At 58.5% G+C, this 27,911-nt stretch overlaps 1 protein-coding gene across 1 annotated transcript; it reads right to left on the reverse strand.

Annotated features, from left to right (window-relative positions):
- Positions 1-1,042: 1,042 nt before the first annotated feature.
- Positions 1,043-27,005, reverse strand: RTN4R (reticulon 4 receptor). The gene is made up of 2 exons (XM_049620623.1): positions 26,731-27,005; positions 1,043-2,716 (listed from the first exon to the last, which is right to left on the reverse strand). Exons 1-2 carry the CDS (start codon positions 26,750-26,752, stop codon positions 1,314-1,316), a joined length of 1,425 nt encoding a protein of 474 aa, XP_049476580.1. The 5' UTR covers positions 26,753-27,005; the 3' UTR covers positions 1,043-1,313.
- Positions 27,006-27,911: the final 906 nt, after the last annotated feature.

The following is a 27,911-nucleotide window of genomic DNA, read 5'->3' on the forward strand; positions in this document are numbered from 1 at the left end:
CACACCATGGGCACTGAAGAGCTGGGCAGGGGAGCTGAGAGCCTGGTTTCTGCACACGTTCCCCGCTCCTCCTCCCTCCCTTGGGCTTCTGGAGCCCTGGCCGCCCCCACCGCCATCTGGCTCCACCAGCAACGCTCCCCCTACTCCCTCCCCCAACTCACTGTGCTTCCTCCCTCACCCTGCTCCCAAAGGCCCCTGCCCCAGGGGAATGGGGGAGCCTCAGTCACGGGCCACATGGCCTCTTTTCCTTTTGTTTCTAAGTCCTCACGGGCCCAGGCCTTGAGAAAACGTGCAAGTGCATATTTTTGCCTGTGCTGTGTGTGCTGTGTTTGCAAGCACACGTGTGCGTGCATGTGTGTGCATATGTGTGGTCCTTGCCCTGCTTGTGTACGTGCTATGTGTGCTCATGTGTGTGCAGGGGCATGCAGACCCACGTGTTTGGGATGCAGTGTGGTGGATGTGCACACATGCCTGGGCACATGCCTACATAGGCATAGCTGCAGATGGCATGAGACCACAAGCAGTGGTATGAGGGTACACATGACCCCTGTCAGGTCTTGGAAGACAGGGGCCTGGCCTTGCCCACTCAGCTCTCCTTCAGGGCCACCTTGTCTACCTACACCCAACCCATATGGAGCTGGGGAGCGGCGGCGCTGGCTAGGGTGGAAGGCTAGGAGCTCCAGGGACTCTGTGTGGCACCAGAACAGACATCCCCCACAAAGGCAGCCTCATCCTGCTCCTGTGGGCTCTGTGCAGGACAAACACTTCTCCCTGGGCAGATGCCACTGTCAGCCTAGCTAGAAGGGAAAGTGGCCAAGGCACACTGATGTTAGCCTTCATGGCTAGGGTGGAGGGCAGGGGCATGACACATCCCCGCTGACCATCATTGGGTGCTACTGGAGTGAAATGGCAGCCTGCACTACCTGGCAAATCCCTCCCCTTTCGGGGCCTCCGTGTGCCTGTGACTGACGCAGGGCTGCACCTCTGGGACCCACACGCCTCTCATTGCCCACAGCACCCCAGCCCGAGAGGCCATAGCTTAAGAAAAGATCTCTTTATTCCACGTCTTCCGATATTTTTACACAAGTAAAATAAAATGCATATCTCTATATACCGCGATCCGGGTGGGAGGTGGCGTTCTGGAACAAACGCTGCCGCTGCACCCTGTAAACATGATGGGGTGGAGATGGGGTGGGTGGGCGGGAGGTGTCCATCAGGGAGGGCCTGCCGCCTGGTGCTGGCTGGCGGCATGGAGGGGACCCCATATGTACACACACCTGACTGCTGAGAACGGCCTCGCGATCGGTGGCCGGTCAGCAGGGCCCAAGCACCGTCCACAGCACCAGCGCGAGGCCTAGGGGGGCCAGGCCGCAGGCGAGGCTGGGCAGGGCGCCTGAGCCCTCTGCACCACCAGCCCCACTGCCCCCACTGTTCGCCTGGCCCAGACGGCAGTGGCTGCTGCGGGTGCGGTTCTTGCGGGAACAGCCTGGCCTCCGGCGAGGGCCTGTGGTGGGGGGCCCCGGTGGCTCGGAGCCCTCGGGCCTCATCCCGGTCAGTGGGGGCTCAGCTGAGCCAGGCAGGGTCCCGAAGGGGGAGTCGTTGATGTGCCGTGGGCCAGAGCCATTGCCTGGTGGGCTGTCGCCGGATGGCACACGTCCCTTGAGCGCGTTGCCGGCTGAGCCTGGACTGCCAGCCTCCAACACTGAGGCCTTGTCCGCGGCATCAGGCTGGCAGCATTTGGGCAGACCCAGACGCTCGTCATCAGTAGGCCCGCCGGTCCGGATGGGACGGGAGGGCCTGGCAGCGATAGCGCAGCCCTCCAGGTCGGTGGCAGCCAAGCGCTTGAGGTCACGGCCGGCCAGGTGTGGGGGCAGGCTGCAGGGCAGCTCAGACGAGGAGCCTCGGAACTGCTGCAGCCAGGCCCAGAGCGGGCGTGCCCGGCAGTCACACACCCAGGGGTTATCATTGAGCCGCAGATACTGCAGGGAACGCAGGGGTGCCAGGGCTTCTGCGGGCAGCGCAGAGAGGTTGTTGGCAAACAGGTAGAGCGTCATGAGGCGGCCAAGGTCACGGAAGGCATGCGGGTGCACATGGGCCACACGGTTCTGATGTAGAAGGAGGCGGTCGAGGCTGTGCAGGCCACGGAAGGCGCGCTCAGGCACGCTGGGGATGCGGTTGCCGTGCAGGAAGAGGTGCGTGAGGTTGCCCAGGTCGCGGAAGGCGTCATCTGGCAGCGCCTGCAGACCGTTGTCCTGTAGGTAGAGGTACTGCAGGGCAGCCAGGCCACGGAACAGGCCGGGGCCCAGCTCCTGCAGGCCGCAGCGGTCCAGGTGCAGTGTGTGCAGGCGGCTCAGGCCATGGAACGTGGTGGGGTCCACGGCACGCAGCTGCGCATTGTCGCTGAGGTCCAGCTGCTCGAGAAGGGTTAGGCCGGTGAAGGCAGCAGCATCAATGCGGGTCAGTGCATTCGAATGCAGCCACAGGATGGTGAGGTTACGGCAGGCACGGAAGCCAGCGGCGGGCACGTGCACGATGCGGTTGCCGTGCAAGAAGACGCGCTGGCTGGCGGCCGGGATATCAGTGGGCACGGCCTGGAGGCCCTGCTGCGGGCAGCTCGTCGTCACCTTGGGCTCGTTGTAACACACACAGGCACCTGGGCACGGTGCTGCCACCCGCCACGCCTGCAGCCACAGCACCCAGGCCAGCAGCTGGCTCCCTGTGGGCAGAGGAGAAGGTGGTTAACAGGCAGAGGGCTCTGTGAGGATGGGGGTCATGCTGGAGCCAGGCGGGCCCCTGAGACAGGGCCTCAGGAGGGCCTAGAGCCGGGCCTAGGACATGCTGTCACTCCTGAAAACACAGGTGCTGTGATCCCTGCTCCACCTGCCACACAGAAACCGCTTCACCAAAACCTGCCAGGGGAGTTACATGTTCTGCACCGAGGAACCTCACCTTGGTTCCCATGCCACCCTGCCACCCTGACCAGCGCTCAAACACACAAGCTGCGATGCCTGCACCCCAGCTACTCAGGGTTAGCTGGGTCACCACCGAAGCCCATTTAAAGGCCTCCTGAGATAAACACTCATGCCTGCAAATACCTTTTCGAGACTCCAGTGAATCCCTGGACCTGCCCACCCTCCCCATCAGTCCCAGCACTGTCCCTGGCCTGTCCCTTGCTCCACCAGCCCACAGACTAGGCTGGGAGAGACGCCCTTGGTATAAACACTGAGGATCAGGCTGGCCAAGCTCACACAGAGCAGAGGCTCACTCCCAGGCCTGCCAGGCAGCCAGCTGCCGGACTTCCAGTAGCTTCCGAAGCAGCCCCTCCTGAGGGCCCTCTCAGGCTGCAGGAAGGGAGGGGCTGTGGCTCAGACCCTGTGCCCTGTCCAAGCCCCCTTCCCAGGCTCCAGAGCCCCTGGAGCTCCTGGGCTGCCTGGATTCTGAGGAGGCCTCGCCACTGCAGAGAGCTGTGCTTTAATGAGGAAACCACAAGAGCCTTAGAGCCAGGAGCCACAACCCCCAGTGGCCCTCCTGTAGGGGGTCTGGGTCCCACCAACAGGGCACATGAAACTGCTACAGGCACAGCAGACTCCAGAGTAACTCTACTCTCACAGGATCAGGAGCCTGGATGCCTAAGGGCAGGGGTGCAGCCCTGCCTACCCTGTGAGCCCCCTCCAGACAGGCTGCTCCCTCCTCCACACATCCTGGCTTGGCATGGAACTCCTCCTGCAGCCTCCTCCCCTCGGCCTCATTCTCTGCTTGATCTCCTCCCCGGGTGAGGAGCTTACTCTTTCCCAGCCAATCGATGTCTGCATAATTCCTCATATGCCCTCCCCCCGTATCTGGGGGCCAGACACACACACGGCCTCACCAAAGACCTATACTCCTGGTACGCTGTATCCACCCTGGTCTCATCAGCAGGGACACACACCCCAATACAAAGCTCACTGCCTATCATCCCACCATTAGAGTCCCCTCTTTGAATGCCGAAGAGTCTTTTCTCCTTCAGGAGTGAGTCTATTAAAATGTGAATCCCCCTGGGAGGGTTATGGCTTATCAGCTAACACTTGAGTTATCAGCTAACACCTTCGTTGACAGCTAACACCTGCATTGACAGCTAACACCTTTCTTGGCAGTTAGCTAAGAGCAGGATTCTGCAGACATGAGGCTGGCTAAGTGCTGGGGCCGGAGCCGGATGGGAGGAAGGAGAGGCCTGTGGGCCAGCTTCCCCTACCCAGAACTGTGACCTTGGGGACCCCCACTCATGCTGGGTCCCTCACCACACTGGATTCTCTCTGCCTGGGCTGGTGCAGATGCATGCCCCAACCCCAGAGCCTGAGCAAGGCCAGCTGGGGATAAGGAGTGTGCCCTCTTGGAGTGTGCCCCACATCCTGGGGGATTCCTCTGTCCCTTGTGTTCTGCCGGCCTCCATGCCGAGTCATTTGTTAGCGGCTGGGTACATGGCAGCCCCGGGATGGGGGTCCAGAGAGGCAGTCCTGGCCCAGAACTCCCCAAGCCTAGGGCACCCTTCCCCAGGCTGGCCATGCACGGGAGGCTATGAGGGGGCATCTCAGCCAGCTGTTCTATTTAAACTGCTGACATCCTCTCCAAGCTCTCTCCTTATGGGGCTTCTTGGGCAAGTCGGGCCTGATCATGCCAGCTCTCACGAGCATCTCACCTGCCACTGGATGTAACTATGCTATGAAAACAGCACTTCCTGTCCCTGAGGACTCACAGCAGAGGAAGACGTGGGGCAGGGTGGGATGGGGGCCCCGGGTACTCACCGGGCTGGGCTCTGGACCTCACTACCACGGATGTGCCATGTCACCAACCATGCTACTGTGCCAATGTCATCAACCGGGCCACACCACCAATCAGGCTATGTCAGCAGCCACCCATCGTCACCACGCCTGCTACATCACCGTCTGAGCCGTCCGGTGGCTGTCAGGCCTGGAGCCATGGTCTGTGAGCTCAGCTGGTGTCAGGTTCAGCTGACTTCACCAGAACCAGCCGCTCCTCCAGCCTCCAGCCCTCCCCAGTCTGGGCCCCCACGAGGCTGTAAGCCACGTGCTTGGGGCTACACCCACTCTGAGAATGGCCCAAGGCTCCAGGGCTGAGCCACACCATGGGGGTAAGTGGCAGGGCAGCCGTGTGGCTCAGCCCTGCCGGGAATCCGGCATCAGGAGCAGACATGGCTCCATTCCCGCTGAGCCAACTGCTTTTCGGAAACCAACTTCTGAGGGTTGGTCCCTCTGCACGGACCTGCTGTCAGTGCAGTGGCCAGTGGTGGGCTGCCTCCTCGCTGCAGCCACGGTAATTGGCTCCAGCCTGGACCCCCTTGGGGCCTGTCTGCTGGTCTCCATGGCAACCCCTCCGCTGAGCAAGCAGAGGGGGCATCTTTTTATGAGATAATCAAACCCAACTTTGCGGCCTGTGTTCATATTCATAGCAGGGGCCCTAGGGACGCAGAAGGCCCTGCCAGGCTGCAGGATGGTATTCCCTGACCCCACCCCAGGGGCTGGGCCCAGTCACTCATCTGACCCCTCAGAATCCTAAAAAGGCCTCTCCATCTTGTCCCCCATCTGGTTCCCCCATCTGTCTTCCCAGCCCATCCCCTTGTCCCATCCCCTCAGCCCCATCTCCCACTCATGCCCAGCCTCACTGGGCTCCTGTTCTCAGTAAGCACTCAATACCAGCTCACCTCCAAACAAGTGACAAGAAAACAGCCCTGCCATGACCCTGGCCCCCACACAGAAACCACAGTGAGTCACACGCCCATACCAGGCCGCCAGGCCACCTGAGCTTTGCACAAACCCAGACCAATCACCCTCCTGCCATCCCTGGGGCTGATTCTTGCCTCCTCTTTCCCTAGGCCTCAGTGCAGAATGGCCCTTCCAGGGGTCTTCTACAGTGCCCTCCCCATGAGGTCATGGGAGGGGCTCCCACCTTAGCTCAGGTCTGCCTCAGGAGCAGTGGCAATGGCACAAAGGTCACCATTGGGGAAGGATAAGCCACTCCTGCCTGGGAGGATATGGAGGGAGGCAGTGATTAGATTCTGCTCAGGGCCTCTCCCACCAGGGCAGCCATAGATGGGGCAGGAAGGACAGCTGATGAGGCCATGCAGCCAAAATCCCAACAGGCCTGGGTGTGGCCCAGGTGCCTAAAGAGCACCTGCACTGTTCACCCTGCCCCAGCTCCTGGGCAGCAAAGGGCCCAGGTTCTCCTTCATGGTCACTGAATGGGGTTGGGGGGTGGAGGGGAGGAAGGAAGAGGAAGAAGAAAGGTGGGGAGAAGGGAGGGGAGCCAGGAGGGGCAGGAGGCTTCTGGGGACTCACCAGCAGCTGCAGGAGCCAGTGGGCAGCGGGCAGGCGGCTGCTGAAGTCAGCAGCTCAGAAGCAGGGATTGCCAGAGGCTGCAGGCTCAGGAGATGTCTTTGGTGTGTTCCCTGGCCTCTACTGCTCTCAGAGCCCTCTACCCTGGGCTGAGGTATGCAGGTGCAGCACCCCTGAGGTCCTATGGGACACTTCTTCCCCTCCCCTGGTGAGGTCATAGAGATAGCACAGGGCTGGCAGCCTTGTTGCCCAGAGCACCGGCTCAATGTCCTTGGGCCTCCCCGCTGCAATGGGGTGGCAGAAACACCCTATTCAAGGGGGCATTACGAGGGTCTACCAGCTAGCATAAAAGCCATGTGTCAGAGCTGCATAAGAATTCTTTTAATACTATCACAAACCCATTTTACAGATTAGGAAACTGAGGCAGAGTGATTAAGCCCTGGACTTCTCCCACCTAGAGATGGTCCAGGGGAAAAGGTGGGAAAGAGAAGCGGCCACGGTGCCATCCAGAGGGGCCGGAAGGCGTGTCCAGCCCAAGCCTGAAAAGCAGCCGCTATGTGGCCTCCACAGGAATGGAGCCCAGTCTGCGAGGGTGTGGGCAGGCACCAGGGGGTATACAGCTCCCTCCTGTGTCATCTGCGGCAGGTAGGGGACATCTCCATGGAGGATCTGAGTTGCTACCTGCCCCCCAATCCCCCCCAGGAGGCTGGGGTCAGTAGGGTGTGGAAGGTCTGGGCAGCTGTAGCACAGCCAGGACATTGGTCAGCTCAGGACCCTCTCAATCACCAAGAACGTCCTGAGAAGGGTCACGTCACAGACCGCAGTTACACGGCAGAACAGGAGGCCACAGCTCAGCACACCGAGGCCAGAAATAGCTCCGGGCGGGGGTGGGGGGCTGGTGGCGTCCACACACCGCAGAGGGTCAAGGCACCCCAGCAGTGCTACACTCACTCTTTCTTGTCCCGTGACTGCTCCCCATCCCTTCCAGCCCTCTATCAGTGCTTGGCTCACCACCCACCCACCTTCCCCCTCCGTCGTCCATCTGTCCCCCTCGGTCTTTACTCCTTGCTCACAATCACCTCCCACCTTCTGTCTGTCCTCCAGCCCATAGACACGTGCAGGGGGCAGTGTGCATGCCCATGGCATTTCCTAGGCCTCCCCCTAGACCTCTGGCTCTAGGGGGAGGAGGGTGGCAGCCCACCCCTGAGGGGGCCTGCATCTCCTGGGGGTGGGGTGGCTGCCAGCCCCTGCTGCCGGTCATGCCCCTCAAGGCCCCACTCCTTATTGATCTTCTCGGGGAGGCAGTTGCAGGGGCAGGCCAGGTCGATACACGCAAGGTCACCTGCCAGGGAAGGAGGACACTGGACCCAGGGCTGAACAGTTCCAATAGGCAAAGCTGTGTGCAGTGGGGGAAACTGAGGCCCAGCATGGGCAGAGCCAGCAGGACCAGCCTCCTGAATGCACTCAGTGCACAGGTGGACTTAGGACCAACAGAGGTCTAGTGAACCCTCCTAGGGACCTACTTTATTTTCTTATTTTACAGGGGAGGAAAATGAGGTTTGGTAGGGGAAGCCACTTGCTCATAGCCCCAGGACTAGAAGGCCTTTCAGCCACTGAAAGGCCTCGCTTGGCAGTGGAGAGTTAACACTCCCCCATCCCCAGCTTATTATCACCCCCACCCCAAACCCATATTCCCTCTTAAAATTTACAGCCAACACAGTACATGGGAGGGCCCTGGGTTCCTTTCAAATCAAAGAAACAAAGGCTGCCAGGGGAGGGGTTTGGCCCACTTGTGAGGTGGAGGCTCTGGATGTACAGCTCACCCTAAGGGTGTGTTCCTAAGGGGACACCCCATGATAGGGGCAGCACTGAACACTGTAAGCACAAGACCAGTCCCTGGTTTATAGCACTTATGGTCAAAGAGCAGGCTGACCATCGTTGGTCACTCTGCTGCATGGCATGTGCTACATGGGGGATTTAAGGGGCCAGGGAGCCCTGACCCGGCCCCAGACATCAGGGGTCACCAGGGGAGGAGCCCCAGAGCCCACTGCTAGGGTGAGCATCCAGGCAGACCCTCTGATGAGTAGGATTCTTGGCCTGGTGACCATGCCTTGGGAATCCATCCTTGGTCAAGGCTGGGCTGCTGGACCAGAGGGCTCTGGAAACTCACCCTGTCCAGCCATGTTTCTACCTGATGCCCATCTCCCTTGGCCCCCACCCCAGGGAGCTCCACACTGGGGACTGATGATGCCAGCATCTGGAGGCTCTGTTCAGCTGAAAACCTGCCCAGGGCACAAGGCACACCCCCCTCACTCTAGGGATTCAGCCAGCATCCCCTCCCTCATAGGAGGTGGGCATCCCCTACCTCCCTCCATCAGGCCACCAACAAACACCCGCTGCCTAATTATCTGCAGAATCTGTCTCCACAACTGCTCATTGGTTGGTCCCTCAACTAATTCAATCTGGAGGCCAGTGTGGGCTTGAGTCCCCAGAGGATGTAAATGAGGAATTAGTGAGTGGCCAATATGCCCCTGCCTCCCCCCACAGTGGGGCTCAGGAACAGGGCACTCCCAGTGTTGGGGCCTGGGACCTGCACTTCCACATACCTGTCACCATGCCCATCTGCCCTCCCTGACCCCTTTCCACTGCCAGCTCTTGTCCAGGACTGGGTGCCTAGCCTGGCAGGGCCAACAGTGCTGGGTCCTGTCCCCACCCCAATACATCCCATCTCCTCCCAGGACACTGCATCTGTTACCTGCCAGAAGCTGACCATTCCTGCGAGGCCCAGAGCATCAGCCTCCAATAGGGCAGACACTGTGCAGGAGTGCACTCTTGGGGGCACTTACAGGAATACACACCTGGGGTACACACCTGGGGCACCTACTCAGGGTGCATGCTATAGAAACACACATGTGGGTACACACTGTAGTAGCACAGGGGGTGCATGCTACAGGCGCGCACACTTGGGGTGCACGCTACAGGAATGTACGTTTGTGGTGCATGCTATAGGAACACACACTCGGGTGTACACTATAGGAGTACACAATAAAGAGGACACTTTTGGGCCTTCGACTGCCAGGGCCGAGGTGAGTGAGTCGGCCAAATAGCAGAAGGTTGCTGTGATGAGACCAGACAGACATGGGGACCTCTTCCCAGGACGCAGGGCTACAGAGGGTCTGCTCTCTTCTGGAGTGGGAGAAGACAGGAGGGCATATCCCCGCATGCTCTGGAGCCCTGGGCACTTGTCAAACATCACCGGCAAGGCAGGCAGGTGGCCTCTGCCTGAGTGGGATTTATTCTAGTATTGAAAAGACAAGTGCAGGTCTCGGGAGGCCTGCACCCCCTCACCCTCTGGGATCAGCCAGTCTTGCCTCTCGGCCATCTGCCTTGGATCAGCCCTAGTCCTGAGGGAGCAGCTGGACTGCAGCCAACCCAAGCTGGCCCAGGACAGCTGAGATATTGCAAACACCCCTGACCAGGGCAGTCAGGCCTCAGGAAGGTGTGTAAAGTATGAAGGCTGCTCGGGGGTTTTGTAACTAAGCCAGGGTGGTGACAGGGGGCAGCACAGAGAGACCACAGAGAAGCCCAGTGGGGGCTGGTGAGCACCCCTGGAGAGAGACAGGTAGGAAGGACCATGGGGTCTGGCCCTTTCAAGGGGACGAGGGTTTCCAGAGGCAGTGAATGAGATGCTCCCATTTGGGTCACCACCAGCCAGGGCACCACATTCAGGTGATCAGTGAAACCCTCATCAGAGCTGATGGGTCCTGGTGCCTCCTGTTCTATCGGCATCTGGCAAACCAGTCCACCAGCCACTGCCTGTCTAGGTATGTAAATAATAGGTTATCAACATATGGGCACACCTGGGTGTTTATTGTGCCACTTTAGCACTACCATGGCTGAGTGGAGTAGTCACGATGCATTTTGTGGCCTACAGAGTTGACATTGTTCAGGATCCGACCCTTCTGAGAAACAGTTTGCTGACCTGGCTTGTGACTGGAGCACACAGAGCACCTGCTGCATGTGGGTGTTGCCGCCTTCACCCTCACAGTGGCCTCACGGAGGTCACTTGAACCCCCACCTAATGAAAAGGAAACCAATGATCAGAGAAGGCCACTGTCCTGCTGAGACCACACTGTTGGGACGGACAGAGGCTGGTGGCCTCTTGCGGGGCTGGAGAGGGGGAAGGAGGGAGAGTGACCCCCAAATGGTGTGCAGGTCAAAAGAGAAACAATGATTTTATTAAAGAGGCTGTTGAGGGGCTAGTGGTCAAACACACATCAAAGAGGGCACTTACAACACTGACAAACAAAACTGGCTGTAAGAAGCACAGGAAGGATGTCCCAGGCAATGGGGTGGTGGTGGGAGGCACCGATCCCTGTGGCACCTGCTTGTGCTTCAGGGAGACACATCTAAGGAGGATGGTTTCAGGCGGGGGGGGGGGGGTGGTCTCTGGGCCACAACTCTCTCCATGCCATTCCAACAACATTGGGACCCTGTGCCCTCCTCTAGGGGCTCTGTGGCCAGGTCACCCTGAGGGCAGCCTGCTGACCCTCTACCATTAGCCTGTCCACTTGGGCTGGGAGGAGGGGACATGGCAGGTCAGGTATGATGCACTTCCCAGGTGGGTAAGGTCGAGGCCTGGGCTGACAGAATCTTCAGGACAAAGAAAAAGTAAAGGTGAGATGACTCTGTCCAGAAAAGGAGAGAGGCAGTGGAGTGAGGGGGCTTCCTTGTAAGCAGACTTCCTTGGATCATCCTGTGGACCCCTGGCCAGAATCTTGAATGGAAAGTGGACTGTGGAGGCCCATGATCCTTGTCACCAATGCCATCATCATCACACTGGCCATGCGCAAGGATCTCAGATCACAGACAGCCAAGACAAATCTGGGACCAACCTGAGGCTGATCTGGAGTGCACTAAGCCTCACACAAGAGTGAGGAGCCCCAGAAGTGACTGAACAGCAGGCCAGCACAGGGTGGACACCAGACACCCCTGAGTAGGGCCACAGGATGCCCATTCCAGCATCGGTGCCTTGAGGCTGCGTAGGGCTTCTTGGCCAAGAATGTCTCCCATTGAGGCCCTGTCAGTCCACCCAGGGCCCAGTACCAGGGAAGAGGAAGGAAGAGGGGAGAGATGAGCCCTTGGCCTCCCTGGGACTGCCCAAGGCACAGACTTCCTGAGGTCTCACAACATCCCACAGCATAGCAAGGGGATGACCATCAACCCTACTCCTTAGACAAGGGTACTGAAGCTTACTGAAGTGAGGTGACCATACACACTAGCTGAGGACAGGGGACAGGGTCTAAGAACTCCTGCCATTTCCCCAGGTGACCAAAACAGACCCTGAGCCCTAGAGATCCATAAGGTAGAGAGACAGCTATTCCCCCCATAGAGGGCCAGCTGTTGAGCACACCCCCTATGCTCTGGGCTCCCTGACCCCTACTGCACCTCGTCCTCAGCCCAAGCTTATTGTTCCCTGGGTTGGTGGGCCCGGAGTCTGGCAGCCCCAGGCTCAGATGCGAGCTGCTCTGTACTCCTTCGTGGAGTGGCTGGAGAAGCTGCTGGCTGGCTGTGAGACTGTCTCCACACCCGTGACATGAGGATGACAGCAGGATAGCACCTGCCTTCTTGGGACCCTGAGATGCTTCCAGCTTTGTGGCTGGGGTCCCACCTTCCCAGAAGACCTTTAGTCAGCCCCATCTCAGGTAAGGGACCAGGGGAGTCAAGGCCCACAGCTCAGAGGTGGCATCCCAGAGCCATACTGATCGCTCTGCTTCCAGCAGTCATGAGGCCACTCCAGCCTGGCCTGATGGCCCTGCTTTCTCCAGGAGAGGCTGAGTCCAGGCAGGAGAATGGGTGTGGGATGAGGGCCCAGCAGCCAGGCTGTACTGTAAGGATGCCTAGAGCTGCTTCCCCCACCCTCTCTGCCAGGTTCAGCCTCAGTGGAGTGAGGAGGCTCACAGACAGGCCTGGAGCCCAGCACAGCATGACTCGCCTCATGAGAGATCCTGTTTGTGCTCAGCATGACCTCAAGTTGCTGCTGCTTCTCATGCAATACTGGCATACTCAGTGGTTCTCCTCCTTACCCACCTACCACCCATGTTAGAAACAGGTGTTCATTCCCCCTTCTTGAGAGCCAAGATGATGGTGATGGAGTATATGGTAAGAGGGACAAGGACTAGGAAGATGGGGGCTGCTCCTCTGAAAAAACACCCAGAGAAAGGGTCTCCACCATGGGCTTCTGGGGGCTACTGCCTGATCACCCCAAACCTGCCAGTTGATAAGCTCCATTCTCAATAGTGCTTCCCTAGAACACGTGCCCAGAAAACCAGGCATCTGAAAGAGGCTCCAATGCAGACTGTAGGGAAAACATCTCTAGAGAAAGCAGAGACAGTGCAGGGAATAGATAAAAATTAGGTAAAATCTAATCAGTTTCCTCTCAGGGATAGGAGAAGATTTAAAACAAGAACAGTGTGCTATGAACAAGGAGCTATCAGAAAATAAGAAGAGTACCTGGAAGTTAAAAATAGAATTGCTAAAATTACCAAAAAAATCAATAGAAGGGTTGGAAAACAAGGTCAAGGAAGTCTTCTAGAAAGAAAAACAAAAAGAGAAAGAAGGAAAAAAAATTGATGAGATTCAGAAGACAAATATAGGTCAAATATCTATTTGAAACAGAGATAATAGAAGAGAAAAAAAGTTATCAAAGAAATAATACCAGAAAATCTCCTAGACCTGAAGACCTGGCCCTCCATTGGGCAAGTGCCTAGCATAATAGATGACATTCACAATGTGATTTCAGGCCTCTGGGCGGGGGGGTCAAAAGAACTCCCAAGGGAAAAGCAATGTGGCATCAGACCTCTCTACAGCACACTGGATGTCAAGAAGATAACAAAATTGCAATGGCTTCAAAATTCTAAGGGACATTATTTTCAATATGGAATTCTGGAGCAGGCCAATCCAGCCTGAATAGGTTTGTTAACACATGAGGACTCACAGAATGATTCTTCACTGTGTCTTCCTTAGAGAGTTACTTGGGGATGTGCTTCAGCCAAAACTAGGATATAAACCCTGAAAGAGGAAAATATGGGGCCCAGGAAACACTGGGTGATGCTGGGAAGTTTGCTGGGCAGTTGTGAGGGGGCCAAAGCATGCTTGGTCCATGTGGGGGCAGCAAGACAGAAGCCTGGGGTCACACCTCCAGGTTTAAATGAGAGACCCAGTAGAAGAGTAAGCACATGAGGGTAGTAGATGGGACAAGAGAGAAAAGATAGAGTCAATTGTAAATCCAGGAAAACCAAAGGCCATACAAGAGTAGAAAGGCCACCAAGGTACCCACCCCCAATCGTGGTGGGGTGGTGAAGGGCATTTATGTGACCTGGGTTGGGAAACACTGTTTATGAATTTAACTAATGGTAGTGAGACAACCATACTAGGAAGTATACTAGAGAAGAGGGGGCATGGAAATGTGAAACACAAGGAACAGGAACAGTGGCTGCCTTCAAGGAGGAACAGGGGCTGGGACAGAGCAAGCCGATTCTCCAGACTAGCCCTGGAGGTCTGGGTGCAGGTTTTAACTTTGACCAAGATATGGTCGACCGTTTTATCTTTTCAAAATGGCTGCATATTTGGCACTGAAATGTCAGAAATAGAGATAAATAAAAAAAGAGAAAGTGTATCTGCCAGAAGGTGGAGATGAATGTGGTCTAGAAGCAGGCATGTCTGAGGTGTAGGAGGACAAAGTGGGACTGTGATTGCTCAAGCTGCATCTCCATGGCCCTGAACAAAGCTCTTCGGCATCATGCTCTGCCAAGGGTCATCAAGGTTGCGTCCCAACTCTAGGGACACTCCGGGCTCTTGGCTTCAGAGGCCTCTGCTATTTAGACACTTGACAGGACAGCTTTGGCCTGAAAATTCAGCTGTGTGCTCAGACCTTCCACAGTCAGACAAAGCCTTACCCTAGCTCCTCCTCACCTCTACCCTGCTGCCAGTTCACAGACACAAGACCCCCATTAGCAGGAAGCCCAGCAGGTAAACCCGGCAGGGGCTGTGTGCACATGGTGCCTCCGGAGTGGGGGTCTGTGGCTCTTGGGGAGGACTTGCCCTGACCTTGGCTGAGTGCAAACAGGCTTTCCTCGGCTTCAGTGAGAGCCCCAATTACGTTTCTGCCAAGGAACCCGTGGCACACAGGCAGGGGCAACGTGAATAAGTAATTGCTCTTTTATTAACGAGTGATAAATTATTCCTATATGATTGTGTGTGATAACTCTTCCTTATTTGAAATCAATTTGGGATGGAAATTGTTGGCGGCTTCTCACCAGTGAGGGTGGGAGGACCAGGCGCCACTGCCTCCTGGAAAAGCAGGTCAGTGTATTTTGGCTACTTCCTGAGGCTGATGCGCCAGGAGCTGGCATGCAGGAGGGGGTTGGCTGCCCTGGGGGCAGGGGCTAGGGAAGGTGGCCTTATTCCTCAGCACCTGCCCCTGGGATCTGGGAGGGTCAAGGCAGGTGTTCCGGCACAGCCTTTCCCTACCTCCAACACCTGCTGGAAGTGCTGAAAGAGGCCCAGCCCACCCCACTAGACGCAGGGCACATACACCTTGAGCCAAAGAAGTATCAGGCCAGGAAAGGAGCCCCTGAAAGCCCAGGCCCTTACTGGAGACCACCACAGGCATGGGTGGGCATGGCTGGATGATCAGGGTCAGGGGGCCATCTGCAGGCCACATTCCACTCACTGCCCACCGCCCCCCCACCACCACCATGTAACCCTGAGGCCAGGGCTAGCCTGATCTTTCATCCCCACAGAGGACATACCCAGTGCCCAGCTGGACTCCAACCCAGGCCAATGATGGTTCAACTTTATCAAACCCGAAAAGGCATTTTCCTTTTTCTTACATATTTTCCTAATGATTTCCCCATCCTCATTCCCTCCTCCCCCAGTTCAACACATGAGGGTCTCCAGCATGAGATGAGGCCCAGGTCAGTCAGACCTGGTCTGGGCCCCCCACCGGCCCCGCAGTGCCCCTGGCAGGTCCCCAACTCCCAGGGGCTCAGCATGATTGTCTGTTGATCTGTGTGAGGGGCTGCACTCAGCAGGTGCTCGGTAACTGCCAAGCAAAGGTAAGAAAGACTGCACTTCCGAAGGCCCCCTTCAAATAGGCCCTGCAGCCTTGGTGGTCTCACATGGGGCCAGGAGAGCCCCGTGCAGAGGAGGAAGCAGATGATCAGGGAACAGGGCGCCTTTGGCGCATGTGCCAGTGCAGACCTCTTCCCGGAAATGCATACTTAAAACCCTGCAGTCAGTCAGCTGCCTCCCTCCCAGCCCAGGCTGCAGGAAACCAGGCTGTGCCCACCTATCCCCACTCCTACTCCTCCCCAGCTGCCTCCCTGTCCCATCATGGCTGCTACAGGCCTGAGAGGCCAGGGCACCTCCCAGCTCAGCCACTTTGTCCAGCTCAGCTTAGGCACCGCTAGTGACCTTGCCTCTCGGGTCTGGGTTGGTCATCTGTGAAATGGGGAAGTTGGGTCTGAGAACCTGACAAATCCCCAGGGGTTTGGGGGCACTTGGGTGGACCTGGGTCCCTGATACCCCACACCTTCCTCCACTGCCAGGGTGCCCACTTAACCACATACCTCGCTGGTCAACTGAGCAGGTCTCCATGTTGCTTGCTTCTGCCAGTTGCCCCCATGGACTGTGGGCTCCACAGGGACAGGGCCACACCTGGTGACTAGCACACACCATAGATGTTTGTCACATGAATGTAAGAAATGTCCACCACTACAGGCAAGTGGCAGACTTTGCCAGGCTGTGGGAACAGCATTCCCTGAGGATGTGCAGGCCCAGACAGCCTATGGGGTACTGATATCCCCGTGGGGAGTATGTGGCAACAGCACCTGGAAGTCAAAGGCAATTTCATTTCTGCTACAGAAATGTTTGTGTCGCCCTCAAATTCCTATGTTGAAGTCCTAACCCCCAGTGTGATGGTATTTGGAGGAAGGGCCTTGAGAGATGGGCACCTAGATGATGTCATGTGGGTGGGGCCCACACGATGGAATTAGGGCCCTTATAAGAAGAGACAGTGGGGGGTTTGTTTTCACTGTCACCACATGGGAACATGGTGAGAAGGTGGCCATCTGTAAGCCAGGAAGAAAGCTCTCACCAGAACCGTACCGCACCGGCACCCTGATCTCAGACCTACAGCCTCCAGAACTGTGAAAAAATAAATTTCTGTTGTTTAAGCCACCCAGTCTGTGGCATTTTGTTATGACAGGCTGAGCTGACTAATACAACTTCTTTCTTACATCTGATATATTTTCCCAGATCTTTTTTACAATGCACACAAACCAGTAAAATCAGAAATGCTTTTAGTTTGGTTTATTTGGTTTCATGTACCAACACTGGATGGGGAAGCCCTGCCCCAAGAAGGGTGAATGAGGCAGTGCCCTGGCAGCAGGACCCCCTTCCAAGACTCCCATGCCATGGGATCCCCGCCCACCACAGCCAGCCCTGCAGGATGGCCGGAGAAAAAGTCCAGGGCTTTGGTGCAGCCTCTGCCTCTCTGGGGCCTCAGGCAGGTCTTCCAACCTCTTGGGACCTGCTTCCTCACCTGGAAAATGGAGATACCAAGACCCACCTCACAGGGTATGGAGAGACCCCACAGCCCACTCAGGGGTGGTGCAGAGTGGGTACAGAAAATTCATAGCCCACCTGTGGGGTCATCTCAGGAGGGATGGGTCATATCACCCCCCGGCAGGGACCCACTGCCCCCACCTGACAGAAGGGAGGTCAAGTCACAGCTATAAAGGGCATGCTGGTGCCTGACCTGGCCTAACTCCAGGCTCTGATTCTGTCATGTGCACCGGATCCTGTGGCTTCCATGAGCCTTTGTGTAGGCAGTTCCCCTTTCCAGAATGCCTGCCCTATCCCAACACATCCTCTTGGAAGGGCTCTTCTCCTCACAGTCCCACCATGCCAGCCCTTGGAAGAGGACCCTTCCCAATCTGTTCCCCTCCCACACTGCAGTCTTGCCTGAGGCGTCCGTCCATTCTTACACCCACCCTCAATGCTGGACTCAGCTCCAATGGGGCCATTTAAGGAGCAGGTGAATAAGTAGAGACCTAGAGCTTGGTCAGGGTCTCAGCCATGGGCTCCCACCATGGGGTACTTGGCAGGGAAGAAGCACAGCTAGGCCTGAGGGGTCCTGCGTTGAGTTACACGCCAAGCAGGTCTTGACTCCACCTGGGCCTTGGGGTAGTGTAGGGGTAGTGAGCTTACCAGTGCTGGTGCTGGCCACGTGGCAGGAAATGAGTGGCAAGGGCCTGAGGATGAAGGTCTGTAGGCCCTCCCTCCCTAATTCTTACAGGCTGCTCTATCTAGGAACGTGTCGCCCCCACCCTCCAGGCCTCCTTAATCACTGGTGGGGAAGGTCATATCTATGTCAGGCTTCCTGTAATCTGGAGTGGGGGGGGGAGCAGTCAGCCACAGCATCAAGGAGGGCTCCATAGGGGCACTGAAGTGCATGTGCACGCGCGCACGCGTGCACACACACACACACACACACACACACACTGCCACAACCTGCCTCGGGCCATCCCCGGGGGATGGGCTGTGACTCCGGCAGCAGGTAAAGAATGGAGTCCATTAGGGCCACCATCTGTCTCGGCAGTGACGGGTCCTCTCAGTGACATCCGGGAGGTATGTAGATGGAATATCTTTATGGGGAGAGTTTTTCTTTTGCCAATTTTCGAACAGGAAGCCAGACACTTGTCACACCTGTCCCCGTGTCAGCCTCTGCCTGACATAAATTGGGGCTGAGGCAGGGAGATGAAAGACAGCCTGGACATGACAGGTGTGCAGGGGCCACATGTCATACGGCCGGGAGCACACAGAGCAGTGGGCTGGCCTCCCGCTGGGGCTGGGCCCAACACAGGGCTGGCCTCAAACTAAAGGCTAGAAAACACTTAACCAAAGAGAATGAAAGGAGAAACAAGTGACCCTCAGGGACCTGCCCAGGTCCCCTCCACCCAGCCCCTACCCCTGGTGTACATCTTGTTGCCTAGCTAACCCCATCAAAGGTGGGGAGGATCCTGCCCAGAGGATGGGCTGGGGGGTCACCTGCAAGGCCATATGTAGGAACCACAGCCCCAGGGCACCCTTTAGCTCCTTCATCAGTTCCTGCCATGTGGGGAAAGCCACCCATGCCCTGGGGTGAGAAGTGCTCACTGCCAGTGGGGCAGTGACAGTCCTGTACCTTCCTCAGATGGCCCTGGGGTCTCGGTCTCAGCTCCCAAGGAGACCTAAGAGCTGAGTTCTCACCAGGCTCATTGGCCATTGCCTCACACAGCTTCATCCCTTGGAAAGCCCCATGGAGCCTCGGGGTGGGGGCTGGGCAGGGGCGTGACTAGCCAGCTCTGTGCTCTCTGAGGACAAGAGGGGTGCTGAGTGTGTCTTGGGAGAGCAGGGAGACCTTGAGCAGGATGGCGGAGGGAAGTGGACAGTGGAGAGCTGTAGGAGGAACTTGGCAGGGCTCTGGGAAGGGTGGGGGGGCAGGACAGAGCACTAGGGCCCACTCCCAGTTCCTGGCTGTGGTGTGCTGTGGAGGCAGGTGAGAGAGCTAGGTGCAAGCATCCTGTGTGACCTTGGGGCCCACAGCCCTCCCAAGACTGCTGTGATGTGGTGTCCAGCCCATTCTGGTGACTGGCCAGGACTGGCCTTTCTCTGTAATTCTGCTTCTACCCATGTGTTTGGGGATGGGAGGTGCTTTTGGGCTGGAGGCTACACCCTGGGGGCAGGTGGCCCACCCTTCTTCTGCCTGCACCCCACCCTGCCCAATGACCATGGGGTGCGCCTTCCACCAGACCACAAAGCTGCTGCAAAATGAACTGTGGGGCAGAAGTCTCCACATTGTGAAGGCAGAGAAACCTTGAATTTCCTTCTAAGTCAGGATGGAGTGACCAGGCCCAGTGGCCATCTGACCCAGGCCCCTGCTGGGACGTGGGCCCCTCGCTGAGAAGTGGAGATGCCTTACATGGGTCCCAGCATCCCCTCCAGACTCCCCTGCCACTGGCCTTGCCTGGATTTTTGCACGTCCCACCTTGACCTCTGACTTGGCTCCCCTTGGTATGAACTGATGTCACAGACTCCCCTTGGGACAGGCGGCAAGGACCCTCATGGCTACAGGACTGCTGGGGAGTGGCAGGCCCCGGCGGGGCTCCTCCTCTGTGCTCCCATGGCTCAACAGAGGCTTCTGCTTCCAGTGGCTGTACACCCTGCTTCCTGAGTTACACCACAGACCCCCCCACCCCTGCCCAGGACAGGGCCGCTTCAAAGGACTTGGGAACCTGAGGGGTCCCCTGAGAGATGGGGGCTCCCTGACCCACTGAGGGCCCCAGAAGCCCCATCACCAGCTTCTATTTCCACAGGAAGTTCCATCTGAATGGGACAATCAAGCTTCCATGAAGGGCTGGGCCCTGGGGGCAGCACTCAACATTGACTCCCCCTTCAGAGTCTCCCCCCTTTGACAGAAAGACTCAGAAGGTGAGTGACACACCCAGGTGTTCAGCTGGCTCTGGGCTAAAGCCAGGAGGGTCCCAATGCCAGACACTGCCTGCCCGGCTTTTGCCTGGAGGGGATCCCCTATAGGTTGGCATCTCTGTCTCTCTCTAGACCCATGACTTTGCTCATCTGAGTCCTGGAGGGGGGCCGCCCTCTTGCAGCCACCTCAGACAACTGGTCTGTACCTGACACCCAGCAGCCATCCCCAAGGGCCATGACTGCCAGCTCCTGTGTCTCCTGGGAACTGACTCAAGTCACTGCCCATGAGGCTGCTCCACCATTCGTGGCTCCCTGTATCCCAGTGCCAGGTCTGGGCTGGACTTGGGCACGTGGAGATGGGGAGGCAGGCACAGGTATGCATGTCAGGTGCTGAGACCAGAAACTGGGGGCCTCTCCCACTGAGGGTAGAAGAAAAGGTTCCCAAATGAGACTCCCTGGCCCAGGCCCTGAAAACAAGGGGGGCTCATCTAGACATGGCAGAGTTTAAGCAGGAGGAGCTTGGCTGTCAGGTAACATGTTATAGAAAGCATCTCAGAGCCTGAATGGAGGACAAGATGGCAGGCAGGCAGCTGTGGGCATCTGTGGCCATAAGTCTGGGAGGGGGCTGGCTTGCAGCAGGCCCTCAGTGAGGGATAAAAGGGGATGGACCTCCCTGGGGCCCAACTGGACACTGGACTTGTTTTGGAGGATGGGAGGCAGCAAAGACCCTGGGCCTGGGGTGTGGATGATGGGGGTGGAAGGCAGGTGGTACAGGGGTAATGACCACCAGACCGACTGGGTCTGAGGGACCTGTAACTCCAGTGGAACTCCACATGCAGGGGAAAGAGATGTGGAGTTGCTGGGTGAGGGCAGCATAGGGGCCTGAGATCCCTGCTCAATTGCATAGGCCTGGCATACAGCAAGGAGGCAATAAACACTTACTAAGCAATCATGGGGACCAGAGGGCCAGAGCAGAACTCTATGACAGGTCAAACCAGGCCCCAGAGCTGGCCATGCTGGAGTGGGTAGGGAGGTAAGTAAGTTTGGGGGCTCTGGATTCCCAAGCTGGTCTTGAGACCCCCCCCCCTCCTTTCATGTCTGCTCACTGTCCCTGCTTTTTATGGAGCACATACTGTGTGCTTGGAGCAGCCACATGACACCATGAGCCAGCCACCCAGCCCCCACCCGTTTCCCCCAGAGCCCAGCACCCTACTTGCCTCAGACTTGGAGCATTTTCCTACCCACAAAGGCACTGAACTGGAAGCACCATGTTTGGTCAACAGGCGCTGATTATGGATGAGGCCTCTGGTGACCAGGAAAGGGCGGGTGCTGCCCAAGGTCACAGAGTGAGCCGGCACTGCACAGGTTGATCCAACGCCTGCCCAGACTTCAGGATGGGGAGACTTCTGGCAGGTCCCTGAGCCCGCCCCATCTGGGCCCCAGCAGGAGGTGAATAAAGGCAACATCTCAACAAGGTCACAATAGCTGGGACAGATGGAGGACACAGAGCTGAGCCCAGGCAAGTGAAAGGGCAATCTGAGAAGGCTCCCTGGAGGAGGTGAGGGACCCAGAGCTCTGCCTTGGCCTGAGCCCCTATGCACGCCATCCCCTTCCTCAATGGGCCCCTCACCAGTTTCAGCCTCAGCCTGACATTTCCCCTGACATTTGCTGCAAAGAAATAGAGTCATAAACCCAAAGGTTAAATTTGCACATTGCCTCACACTGCCAGGAGAAGCGTGGTCCCTCCACCCACCAGTGCCATGGCTGCAGGGTTTGTGTGGGATGGCCCACCCATCCCTGGGGCCTTTACTAGGGGCCCAAAGGTCCCCCTCCCAGGCCCTCCGAGGAATCTGAGCCACTGATGCCCAAAACAGTTTCTGGGTACAGCAGTCCCTGAATCATGTCACATGGGGTGCCTATCAGAGGCCCTGCCCAATCCACCTGCAAACCTGAGGCTCCGAGACACCCCGCAGTAAAGGAGCTCTGTCAGTGCCACTTAACCCAGCCAGTCCCAAATTTGCTTGACCACAAAACCCTTGTTCAATCCGCACCAACATTCTGTGGAACTTCAATTACACGGAGTGTGATCTGTGATGGCCAGTTAGGAACGCCTCAGTGCTGACCAGCGAGCACAGGAGCACCCCCAGGGTGCCGGGCGAGCTGCCTGAACAAAGCTGGGTCAGCTCCTGACACCCCAGCCCCTCCAATTGGGCTCCCCATATCACCATTGGCCCAGCTCCACATGCCAGGCCCAGATGGGGCTCACAGCCTGTCAGACCCACCTGAGCCAACCCAAGCTCCTGGCCTCTGCCCACATAGCACCTTCCACAGCCCCTCCAGGAGGTCTGCCCTAAGTCCTGCCTTTCAGCTCCACCTCCCGGCCTGGCTGCCCTGTCCTGGAGCGAGTGGGGTGATCAAGGGTGTAGGATGGTGCCGCAGGGCCCATCCCCCATCCTCGCTCAGCAGGGCAAGGCAGAGGGCCCAAGGCAGAGGGCCCTCTCTGACAGGGAGACAGGACTGTCAGGATGCTGCCGGCTGAGGGCAGAGGCTGTGAGAAGGGGGTAGGAGAGAGGTAGCCCAAAGCCCAGCTGCATAAGGGCCATCCTTGGAGTCAGAGTCCTGATCAAAGCCTAGAAGCAGATTCCACCACTACCAGTGAGAAACCCTACCCCAGGGAAGGGAGAGGCCCAGGGAGCCCATCCATAAAATGTTGGGAGGGGGTGAGGATCAGGGCTTGCTACCATCAGGGGAGGGGGCCTGTGGCCACACCCTGGGGGAGACCCGTGGAGTCCTGCACTGAGGACACTGGGGGCATACACTAAATGCATCTCCTTGAGGGCCAGCTCCAGGACCATGGACACTGTGAGAGACTGAGGCAAGTTCAGATAAATAAGTGATGGCGAATCTTCAGGAAGGGATTCCACACACACCAGTAAACCCATGATGCACAAGAATAGTTCCCGACGTGCAATATGTTTAAAATACAGCGACAAAAGAAGAAACTGCAGCACACAACACCCGGCTGGGCCCACACATGCCAGTGACGGCCTGGGGAGATAGAGCGGGTGTGGACAGCATGCCCACCCTCTGGCTGGGCTTCCAGTTTTGGCTCTGTGACCAGCTGTCCTTTAAAGCATTGAGTCCTATAAATTCAGGAGAGCAAGGATCACATCCCCTTATTTGCCTGGTTCCAAACAGGGACAAATGAGTGAGTAAATGAACGGGTGTCTGAGTAAACAGATCAGGAGCAATCGCAGTGTCTGGGATGAGGCAGCTGGGACACAGGGTGGGGGACACAGAGAGGTGTCGAGGTTGTTGAGGGGTTACCTTGAGAGAGAAGGGGGGGCTGGGGGCCAGTGCTGTGGCACAGCTGGAGGGAGAGCGGGGGACAGCCAGCCTGGCTCATTATGGACCTTGAGGCCCAGGCCCTAGGTGGCCACCGAGGGAGGCAGCCCTGCCTGGGAGTCAGGGCCCATCAGGCTAGGGCCGGGGTGACACGAACTTCATTAACCAGGCACAGTCAAGAGCCCTCAGGAGCCCCACAACAGGGCTCAGGGGCAGGGGTGTCGCACACTCATGCACACTAACTCACACCCATTCACTCATTCAACGCAATTCACTCGTTCACCATGGAACTGCTTCCTCGTGCTCCTGTTCTCCTGACCCCTTTCTGGATGCACAGACTGAGGCTCTGTGGAGACACTGGCCACAGGTCCGGGAGAGCAGGAAATGCAGTCCTGGGAGATGGGTTCCCTCTGCCTCCACCAGCGGGGACCCTCCTGGTGCTGCACCAGCTGCCACAGGCATCCATGCCACAAAGCCATGAATTTGGGCCTGGGGCAGGGAGCAAGGTGGGGAACGGAGCCAGGAGGCAGCACTGCTCATGGGTGAGCACAAGTCCTCTGGCCTGGGGGCAGCAGAGGGAGGGGAGCTGGAGTGCAGTGAGCATGGGGGAGCCAGGGCCACACATGGCCAGGCCCTCATAGTCTGTTGCTCACAGCGAGTAACAACAAACAAACTCTTGGCCCTGTGATGGGTCTCAGGCCAGCCCTCAGGTTCCTTGGACTGCGGGACTTCCTCTTCTGCCTTCCAGAGCCCCAGCACAGCCTGTGGTGGGGGGGAGGTCTTCTACAGACACCCCCACAAGCCCTCTTGCTTCTTGAGACCCACTGGGCCCTCTCCCTTACCTTTCATCCATGACCACAGAGAGAGGGTCAGTCCCAACTGCAGGACACCCAGCTGGCTGTTAATGTTCACATAGAGAAACTGAGGCCCAGGTATTCTGTGAGTTCTCTGCTGGTGAGGGGCAGAGCAGAGATGCTGCCCAGCTTGGGAAGCACATTGCTGGCCACCTCCCACCTTCTGTAGTGCTTTCACTCGCTCCCTGCCCCCCAACTGCACATCACCCCTTTCCAACTCCCCTGTGACCTCTATGGGCCTTTATTTCCCCATCTGCAAATAGGCACAAGGGAGGTCCAGTTGGCAGTGCAAGGTTTCTGGGAGGACTTCCATTTGTGGGAACCACTGACTGGGGTGGCGTGGGGGGTGATGTTTTGGGTATTTTGAAGGCAAAAGTACTGGCATCAGAAGCCCATGGGGACTTGGCCTGGAAGTATCCCCAACAACCCGTGAGGGATAACTGGGCCATGTCACTGGCCCAGGAGAGAAGGCCGAGGTACAGAGAGGTGAACTGTCACACCCAAGGTCATACCACTGACAGGTAGCGTAGCCAGGACCCAAATCCAGGCTGTCGTTCTGCCATCCCACACCCAGCAGCCAGGGTTTATGAGTGGCCCTCTGCCAGGTGGTAGGGTGTGACCACCACCTGGCTCAGTCCCTCCCATAGAACTTGCTTCTTCCTCACCTTGACTGGCTTACAAAAGAGGAATGGCCAGCTCCTCAGCCTGCCCACCTATGGGGCCCAACCTCCAGCCTGCCCCTCTGTTTTACTCCCACACACTCTGTAAGGATGACCCACTTGTCCCCATTCTATAGACAAGGACACTGATGGTGGCTGGGGGACAAGGCAGTATGGCCCTGCCTCTCCGAGCCCGGGCCCAAGGCCCTCCTCACCACAGTGAGAGCGGATCATCAACACCCTTACCTCAGTGCCGCACATAGCATCTGAAGCCGGTGACACCACAGAGCATCTCGCCAATAAGGCTCCTACCATGGAGATACTAAGGCACAGGGACAGGGTCTTCCTGAGGTCACCCTGGGTCAGCCTCGGTGTGGGCACATACTTGTCCCCCATTGGGCTTAGTGGCAGTGACTGCACAGCATGGGGGAAGGGTCTGGTCTATGTGTCACTGTGTTGACCTCGAGGTTTGAAATAAGCCTTCCCTGCCCGGGTGGTCCCAGCCCCCATTGGCCACCATTGCCCCGTTAAGGGGGGGAGGGGAGGAGTGTCTGGGAGCCCTTTTGCCTCATGCCCTAGTCTGGGCGCACTGAATTAGCTCCCCAGCACACATCCTTAGTGCCTCTGCTGAAGATTTGGGTAAAACCTGGTCGCAGCCTGTCTGGGCATACAGGGGCACCAACAATGGAGGCAAAGAAACACATGCCGATGTGGTCACAGGCACATATGGTCATGTGTGCAGACACACACGTGCAGAAGCATACTGAGTCACACACATGAACACACCACACACACACACACACACACACACACACACCCAGATCCAAAGGGGGGCTGTGGAGGGGTGACTCCCAGGACTTGGGGAGAGGCAGACAGAGGTGGGGCCATGCTCCTGCAGCCTGTTTCTCGCCCCTCCATCTGTGAGCTCTGGCTGCCCAGAGCCTCCCCCTCAACACATGTGCATGTAGGCAAGGGAGTGGGTCCCACTGAGGGGCCCCAGCATGTGCCAAGTGGGGAGACCACAGCAGGCACGCTATGTGCACGCATGTGTGGCTGTGGGCGTGCGGGCGGGGGTGAGGACATGGATGTGCATCCACAGCATGTGTGCGCGGGCACACTGGGGCAGTCTGGCATGCATGTGCACACGCGATGTACAAGTGTGCAGCCCTTGTAGACACGTGCACGTGCAAGGAAACGTGTGTGCAGCCTGCGGCACTGTGGACATCAGCAGGGCAGCCCGGGTGGGCACCAGGGGAGCACCCTCCAGGCGGGGCATGCCCAATTTCCCCCATAGGAAGTCACCCTCCAGACCCCACCTCTCAGGACCTCACACCAGGGATCCCATGAGGGCTGTCAGGGAGGGGGTGCTGCCAGCCCCACCACTTCTGGAACCACTCAGTTGAGCCCCCAAGGGGCCCTCAGGTTGCGGGTGTGGAGGTGCTAAGGCTGCCTACTTTCACCGCCAACCCCCTGGGGTAGAGCGCTGGGCCAGCCCCGCCCCCCCCCACGCCCTCTACTGTCGCCAACGCCCCCATTTCATCCCGCTGCGGCCTGACCCCAGAGAAACCAGAGGTCCTGAGCGGACTACTAGGGGCAAAGGTGAAAGCAACCTAGTACCCCCACCCCTGCTCCGTACCCACGTTTCTGCAACCCTGCTCATTAACCCCTTAGAGGCCAGGGCGCTCCGAGGCTGGACCCCGCCCTTCCAGCCTGCAGACCCACCCGGCCCGGGCTCGGAGTTCGGGGCCACAGGGCCCCGCCGCCCCTGGCCCCGCCGCCGCGGCCAACTTTCCCGGGAAGCGGCAACTTTTCCTCCTGCCGCGGGCTCCGCCCTCCCGGGGCCGGGGTGCCCGCGGCCCCAGTCCGGCGCGGCACTGCGGTGGCCCTCACGGCCGCCCGGTGACCCTTCCGCCTGCCTCGGCAGCCCCGGCCTGGCCCTGCGGCTCCAGGAGGGGCCGCCCCCACCGTCCCCACCCCGCCTGCCCGGATCGGGCGCGGCACAGCACTCACCTCCGGCGGACGCCCTCTTCATCTTAAGGGTCGGGCGGGGCGCGTCGGGGACCGAAAGTCGCTTCGGGGCCGGCGCCCGTCTCCCCGCGGCCGGGTCCGCATCCAGGCGCCGCCGCTCCGGCCCGGCCCCGGCCCGGCCGCGGGACGAGGCTGGGCGCGCTCCGCTCCGCCCGGTCGGCTGGGCTGGCGGGGCCGCGGGCGCGGAGGGCGAGGGCGGCGGCGGCGGCGCGGAATGGAGGGGCGCTCGCGGCGCGGGCCGGGAGCGGATGAATGTTTTATGGGATCATGTGGTTTGACGCGCGAGGAATCCGCCCGGTCCCCCCGCCGGCCGGGGCGGGGCGGGGCGGGGGCGGGGCGGGGCGGGGCCTCGCGGCGGGCGGGGCACTCACCTGGACTTCGGCCCTGAAGGGTGCGTGGGGCGGCGGGGGGAGGGTAGGGGAGCGGGGGAAAGGGAAGGGAGCGTGGGCGGCTCAGGGTCCCGGGGCGCGCAGGCCGGGCCGCAGGAGGTATTCAGCCCGCCCGGTGCACCGGTGCCACGCGCGGCCCCAGACAAAGGCAGCGCATTTCTGAAGAGGCGGCGGCCCCTGCAGGCGGCCGCGGGGATGGCGGCGAGGGCCGGAGCGGGCTGGGGGCGCGGGCCGGAGGGCGTGGGCTCCAGGGCGTGTCGGCCCGGACTGGCCGGGGTGTGAGGGTCACCGAAGCGTCCAGCCACCGGTAAGGACTTTGTCCGGAGGCCTGGAATGGCCCCCTCGCTTTCTCTGGAGCCGCCAGGGCCGAACAACCCTTTACTGGAGTAGGATTGCTCCATTTTTTCAGTTAGAAAACTGAGGCTCAAAGCTCAAGAGACTTCTGAAGCCCCGACCCGTTTTTGCACCAACTCTCTCTGGACTAACCCAGGGAGGTGACACAGTCACAGTCCTGCCCTGAACCACAGGTGCACCTCACCTTTTCCCTCCTTCGGAAAGGGGAAACCCAGGTGATTCCTAGCTGCCCACCTGCTGAGTATCCCCATGCTCCACAAAGCCAGCCGAGGCTTAAGGACCAAAGAACCCATTGACCCTGTCCTTTTCCCCTGGGCACCTACACAGACCTCCCTCCGTCCCTCTCCTCAGGGAATCTACCAGGGAATAAGCTCCTGGGTGCATCCTGGCATCTTCAGCCAGCTGTCAGGCCAGCATCCA

This window comes from Panthera uncia (assembly GCF_023721935.1).
Source record: "Panthera uncia isolate 11264 chromosome D3 unlocalized genomic scaffold, Puncia_PCG_1.0 HiC_scaffold_8, whole genome shotgun sequence".
Lineage (NCBI taxonomy): Eukaryota > Metazoa > Chordata > Mammalia > Carnivora > Felidae > Panthera > Panthera uncia.